The 7,500-nt window shown below is 34.9% G+C and overlaps 1 protein-coding gene across 3 annotated transcripts in view; it reads left to right on the forward strand.

The window, feature by feature from the left end:
* Positions 1–7,500, forward strand: part of Smyd5 (SET and MYND domain containing, class 5) — a 25,651-nt gene that overhangs the window by 189 nt on the left and 17,962 nt on the right. The window contains exons 2-5 of one of the 3 annotated variants that reach the window (XM_086548333.1): positions 1–103; positions 2,601–2,721; positions 4,327–4,448; positions 6,253–6,336. The exon at positions 1–103 is cut by the window's left edge and continues 25 nt beyond it. In XM_086548333.1, coding sequence (XP_086404459.1) covers positions 1–103; positions 2,601–2,721; positions 4,327–4,448; positions 6,253–6,336 — 430 coding nt within the window. The remainder of the gene's footprint in view (positions 104–2,600; positions 2,722–4,326; positions 4,449–6,252; positions 6,337–7,500) is intronic. The other 2 variants (XM_086548334.1, XM_086548335.1) reach the window with 2 other exon arrangements.

Consider the following 7,500-nt stretch of genomic DNA (forward strand, 5'->3'; position numbering starts at 1 on the left):
ACTTCAAAGCTGGAGAAGTTATTTTTGAAGAACGGCCTTTAGTGTCTTGTCAGTTTCTGTGGAATGCTGCCTATGGTTATTTGGCCTGTGATTACTGTATGAGGTGAGTAAAAGTTGTTGTTTTTATTTTATATGAATATATGTTTTATTTGTATTTATATTTTATTCATATTTTATTACAAGTGATTATATATTAACTATAACTCTGGGTGTTTGTGCAGAAAGCATGGTCATCCCTCCGGAAAACAGTCGTAGGTGCCTGTCCCTTTCTCAGGCATTGTGTCCAACATCAGCCAGTGCCATGTGATGAGTAGTGCACTCTATCAGCATTAAGTACATTCTCTCTGAAATTCTGGTGATCCTTTTGTGCAATGCACGACTTTTCTGTTTTACAATATTGTGAGGACTGTACTAGCCATTCTGACAGGCTATGTCAAGGATGTAATAGACTCATCATATGGATTGCACTCTGTGTTAACCCATTCACGCCGGGTGACGTGATAGCACGTATTGTGGTTTCCGCGTCAGACGCCCTGGACGAGCTATGAGGGGAAGCCAGGCTCGCGTCTTGTGTGCCTGAGAATCTAGAGGCGTTAGGCTTATGTGTTCGAGAACCCCGGTATTGCGACTGCGCAAAACCGGAACGGCCCTGGCGTGAATGGGTTAAGGGAGTCATATGTCGAATTGGGTCGAAAAATCATATTTTTTTAATAATTGTGTGTGAATTCGTCACAGTCAGACACATCATCTCTGACATCGCTAGCGGTTATACGACGAAAACATTAGGTTTAAATGGCCGATCTTTAAATGGCCCAAACGACCTTGATGCGGAGAGGGAGGCGTGGCAGTGACGACAATTATCCTGTATATGCTGCTGCTGCTGCTGCTGCTGCTGCTGCTGCTGCTGCTGCTGCTGTTTTTTTTTTTACCCTTATAGCACGCGAGAGAGATCATGTCGCTTTTTTGGCGGTGCTTTATTACGTGTTTTTGGTGTATTTTCTTGTGAATAATTCAAAATGCCTCATGTGAGTGCTAAAAGGAAAGCGTTTATTGACTCTAGAGTAGAAAACTTTCAGAAGAAAACGAACAGACCAACAAACACCTGCTGAAGCAAGTACTCATCAGCATCCCCACCCCATTCTGGCAATGACCTGGAGTGCCCTGGAAGTGACCTGACCTCCCAATAATGACTTCACATACCTTACTGATGAAATATATAAGTACAGATTCCATATTAATAATTTTCCTTGTCATCTACATGTTGTAATGCAATGTGCAACATAAAATCGCAATTATCTCGAAACTTTTTTTTTTTCATTAATGTTGGAATAACTCGGCGTGTAATGGATCGATTTTTATATTTCTTGTAGCAAAATAATCGTGGGAATGGGTTTTAAAAATATATGGGAGGAAACGCATTTGTTTTGTTTTAGGAATTAATAATAATTTTTTAAAGGGCATAATTAAAGATAAAAAAAAAATCGTTTTTGCAATTGTCACTGTGCATTTATTTTTTAAGATAGGCTTAAAAACCCCCATAGTTTTTTAGATGAGGGTTTCTTCTATGTATTAACGAAAGGAAATAGTCATTCTCTCAATAGTTAAAAAATTATAACACACTTTCTAAAGTCTCTCGAAATCGAGGTGTTTTTATTTTTTACACCAAAACTACTTGTCTGATTTTAATGAAATTACATATATAGTAGCATTATTTGACAATAATTGCCATGTTAAATTTTGATAAGCATACTTAAAAAACTGTTGTCAGGAGAACTGAAAATCGTTAATCGCAGTCGTAAGATAGTACGACTCCCTTAAGGACATAATGTGGTTTTATGGGATGACAAAAGTAGTCAGTGTTTTGTAGTTTTTATTTTTATGAAAAATTGTATTATCTTTTTCATTTAAGAAAACCAGATTAACATTGTTTTAGAATATGGCAGTGCTCACAGCAGGTATATTGGCAAAGAGGCACTTCATACTTAGAGCACTTAGTCCAGATCCTCTTTATCATACCATGGTTGTAATAGGCCTTACACTACCTATAGTGGTCTCTTATCTCTTTTCTTCTCCTGGTATAATAAGCTGCCTTGGAGATGGCACTCTGGTGACATTCTGTGGGAATGGACCTACCTGGGTTCTGACCCCCTCTTGTGTGGTTATGCTAGCTAGAGAACCCAAAGCACCTTAGTATGTTTAAAGTTATCATCATTATTATCATCATCTACTAATGACATGTATATATATATATATATATATATATATATATATATATATATATATATATATATATATATATATATATATATATATATATGTATGTATATATGTATATATGTATATTTATACATATACACTTCAAACAAAGAAAGTACATGCTTGCTGCTCCTTGCACAGTAGGGATGTTTTCCCGTCCATTGATATGACATATATGCCATCTGGAGCAATGACCATGCCACCCAGAGTTATTGAGTTAAAAAAAGTACTTGATAATTGGTAAGATTTATTTCTTATATCTTTTGATACTGTCTGTTTTAGTGCATGTTCACTGTTATGAGTATATTTGTTAGTGATTATTGTATTTTTTTTTTCCTTGAAAGACCTCTTGAAACAGCTGAGGAGAATGCCTGCCGTTTAGCTCAGAATCCCCATTTGTCACTTCCGTACCCTGAATGCTGCGACACAAAGAAAGACTCCCTCATTGAGTGCCCTCAGTGTGATGTAAGTACAAAGCAGAATGACTTTGCTCTCACTGTAGGTCTTGGAATAATACAATGTTTCAACACTTTGGTATGGTGAGAAATCATTCAAGAGAAAATGAGTTGTTGAAAAAACTTTGAAGTAAAGAATTGTGACTTGCAAATCTGTTTTTTGTAATTAGCTTTTATGACATATATAATTTGGCAGATGTTTAGAGAATTATGTGTGTAGTAGATGTGTGTTGCAAAGGAAAAGACTAGCTTTAAGTTTATATTTGTGTATTTCTCTTTCTTTTCAGGTGCAATCATTGTTCATAATTAAGGCATCTGTTACATGTAATTGAGAACAGAGTAATCATTGGAAATGAACTGATGAAAAGTCAAACACTTGTTTATGATTGCACCTTAACCCATTGCGTACGGGTGTCATGACATACATGACGTAGGAGCCTTAGCCTGATGACGGGCGTCGTGACGTACATGACGTCTGGGGATTTTGGAATACTATGCTATTTTATTGTGCTGTGAAAAAGGAATGAGTGATGATGGCTATTGCAGTCATAATTACTATAATTACCGTAATACCGTGCTAGCTTAACGTCCAAAACCTAGATGGCACCACTTTTTCTTAGCACCAGCAGGAGAGAGAGCCTTGAATGGCACCCATCCACGGTCTCTAGTAAGCACTGTCTCTATAGAGTGATGGCATACACTAAGTTGATGAACCCTTGCTCAAAACTACCGCCGATGAAGGATGTGCAGATAGAACGAGAAGAGGAAGGTGACTCAATCCATACCCAGTGTCTAAAATGTGCTCATGTGCCAATATGGATGCCTTTCACTGTGGCACTCACAGTCACAAGCACAGGTTTCATTCCTCTTCCCTACCCCTTCTTGTTATCTTTATTGTAGGTGGTTATATGTTTCGTATTCGTTCATGACAGCACAAAAATATGAAAAAATAAAGTTGTCTTTTGTCCTCCCATAAAACAGCAATACTTCTATCACATTGAGTATAAAGAAAATAATGAGCTAATATGGATAATATACTACAATTTTAGTCAACTGCAGCACTGATAGAGCTTGTCATATGGCACATATAAGTCTCTAAACTCAATAAAACACACAAAAAAATAAAACACAAAAACTGCTCTAGTTTTACAATGAATGACTGAAAGAGAGTGGGATGATTCAAATTATATTGCTTGAAGCGGTCTCTCTCTAAAATAAAACCTATCCCGGAGGTTGGGCAACCAAATTTATCTCCGTCTGCAATGGGTTAATTCTACATCATACTTGAGAAGAATGACATACACATTCATACACATTTTTTTTCTGTACACTATCACAGCATCTTCACTGCATTGCTATTTATTGTGTATCAGTAATTTTTGCAATGCCAATGGTTATGTAATTTCATGTTAAGGAAAATGGAACATTGTGTATGAGACAGTGAAGGAATGAGGTAATGAGAATATTTGATGTAAGTTCAATGTAGTTACATTAAGGGCACAACGTATAATCTTTTTTTCTCTGTAAATTAGAAATGCAAGAAATTCCATATTTCTGTAGATTAAATACTTTATTAGTCATTTAGCTGAATGTAAATATCATATCTATTTTGCAGGCATCGTACTGTAGCCGAGAATGCAGAGCCAGCGCTTGGAACCAGTATCATGAAAAGTTATGCCTTCATTCATTCACACCAGATCCATCGCATCCACTTGTAATGCTGCAGGAAGCTTGGAAGTAAGGGTCACTTGTTTGAGGACAACAGTATTTTGTTTTTAAGGAAGTCTTTATTTTTATATCACTTTCCGTGTATGTGTGTTTGCATGTGCATGTATGTGTGTTTGAGTATGAGTGTGGGTATGCTTGTGAGCATTTGTGCATGTGTGTGTATGGGCAGTTGGGTAGTATGCTGTAAATATGCTGCATTTATGTATTTATATAAAATACCTATTTATTGTTACTTGGGTGAATGTTTTGGCAAAATATGTAGGTAGATTAGACAACCTGCAAGGAATTTTCTCAAAGATGAAATATTTGTTTGTTATCCAAGGAAGATTATGCAGGCCATTGTCTCCTTTTGGTGGTCAAATGATGGATGACTTTTTATTGAATAATTTTTTTGTCTCGTTTTTTTTCTGTGAACTGACATGGATTGAAGTATGCTTATAGGTGTATTTGCTGTTTGTCTACTTATCTCTACACAGTCTTTGCATATACAGTAGATACACAAACAAATATTCAAGCATTCTACTACACATGCACAGTATATAAATATATGAGGAAAATACACAGTATATGGCAACAACAGATGATTTCTGCCTTGATTTTTGAAGCATCAATTTGCAATACACATTTACTGGGAATGGATTCTAAAGTGAGCTGTAGATGGTGTTCTCTCTGCATATCAATAAGGTGAAGTTTCCACTCAGTGTGTACAGATAATCGAGATAACTATGGTGCTTTTTTTTTAATACTACAAGGTTACAAACAGTTGTCATATGCCACTAGTAATTACACAAATTAGACACATTAATTGATATATATATATATATATATCAACAAATGTAATGACTTTTCAGGAAGTTGGTAACTTTGGATATGGAACTTTGATTAGCCAGAATTATTTACTCTATAGTGAACTAAGTAAAAGAGATATTTAGAGTGATGTTTCACTTTCTTGTACTGCTAAAAAGTTTGATCTAAGTATAATGTCATTAAGTATGTTCAAAAGTCATGGTAACGAAGTGAGTGTGTAATATAAGCATTATAATGCTGACAAGCAAAGATTTGCATATTTTGTTTCAGAGTGTTTGGTTGAATGATATAAAAGAAAGAGAAGGGAGATGGTGTTATTGGGGTGAAAATGGCTTCAGGTGCTTATACAAGTTCTTCCTTGTGCCATAATGTGGATTATCATTTACATCAGTTTTTAAAATGAATTTTATCAACAAGAGATACTTAATACCATTTTACATCTGTAAATTTGACCTCTAAGAATTCTGAAAAGGTGCTGTTGATATGGAAACTACATATATTATATGGACAAGACATGTTAATTAGCAGTTCATGAAACATTTTCATGATTATGTTTGTAGTGTTTATGTTGAAGTTTATTCATTGGGCAGTTCTATAGGTCTTGATTATTTTAACTGTTTTAGTTTTGAAAACAATCCATGATCACTAGGCAATTTTGACTGATTTATATTTTCCTTGATTAGTATAGGAGGTTTTTGAGTTGAAGATACTGCAATGTCATAGAAATATTCATGTGTAATATTGTATGCCTCTCTTTCATGGTTTTCATGATGAACAAGTCTGTAATGATATTTGTTAACCTTTAGCTAGCATCCAACAAACATAGGTGATCAAAAAATATGCAGCTTAATTGGGAGATCCTATTTAGATATTCTGTGTGACTGAACCATAGGTCTGGAGGACCATTAGCCCACTGTTATCCCGTCTTGCTTTATGTGAATCAGTAAATTAAGTTTCAGCGACAAATTATAATTGTTACCTAACAAATTATTTCCTCATACCAAAGGTGGTGGGGAATGCAGCCAGATTCATATCACAGCCAGGGGTCTGCAAGCCAAAAAAGAATAAGGACCTCTGATGTAGAGTATGGGTATTATCTCCATTTGTTGGGCTTTTCATTTGGCTGCATGGAATATATATATATATATATATATATGTCATGCTTCTAAACAAATTGATAATGATGGAGGAGTAGGAAGAGTTGCAGAAGTTTGCTGTTAATTAACCTTTCTACCTTGGTTGCATTAGTAAGGTAGTTGCTTCATTAAAACCACAAGAAGTAATAATGTCCATGCTTGTTATGATGGTGACTGGCATGTAAAAAAGGGAGGCAAATTATAGACACAGTGAAAACTTACAGCTCATTTTTTACAAATGTAAGTGTATTTTTGTTAATGTATGCATGTGTACATATATTGATTAATATATAAGTATGGGTGTGTTTTTATATATTATAACACTTATATGAAAAGAGAACACAACACTCTCACCTTAAAAAAATGCTTTTCTTGTGGAGTTTTTCACTAGATAAGCCATAAGCAGTGACTAAAATGGTTTTACCGCTCGTTTCGGTATTGCAGTGAGTTTTATAATTTCAGTGCTTTTGGTTTACTGCATCTTTTACGATCAGGGAGCAAGTGAGTTAGATGTACATGTTCTTGCTCTTTTCAGTACTTTTCTCAGATTTATAGGGGTAGGTTTAATAATAGTGACTGAATGCTTCAGATGATTTGTAATAATTTGTGTTGTATTAGGAAATACTGGCAAATTACCTTTGAAGGAAATTACTTGGCAAACATTATTTCATGCTCTCTCTTAAAATTTTGTAATATCTTTCTGAGAGATGCTTCAAGCACTAGATAAGCCTTTTCTGTTCAAAGTCCACCAATGGGTTTCTTGTGTAAGGACTTTATAAACCTTAATTTCAGATGAAAAATAATGCCCTACCAAAAAGAAATAAATAAAGAAAAAAACCAATAACAATCAGTGCTGCAGGTGTGTGTGTTTGTATTTTATGTTTGTGTGTACTTGTCTGTTTGCGTGTTTGAGTTTGTACGTGTTCTTGTTTGTGTTCATATCCCAGATTGATCTAAATTAACTCCTGGGGGATAGATTTCAGCAATGCAAGGGATTTTTAGGGGGTAAAAATAAAATTGAGTAAAATATTTGCAATGATAAATTTTCTACAAGTATATATAAAAATAAAGTTATGGTATTATGTCTACAGTTGTCACTTAGTGGCAAAAGTCACAAT

Source organism: Penaeus japonicus, unplaced genomic scaffold, assembly GCF_977035675.1.
Source record: "Penaeus japonicus unplaced genomic scaffold, GWHDUDI00000001_assembly GWHDUDI00000020, whole genome shotgun sequence".
Taxonomy (NCBI): domain Eukaryota; kingdom Metazoa; phylum Arthropoda; class Malacostraca; order Decapoda; family Penaeidae; genus Penaeus; species Penaeus japonicus.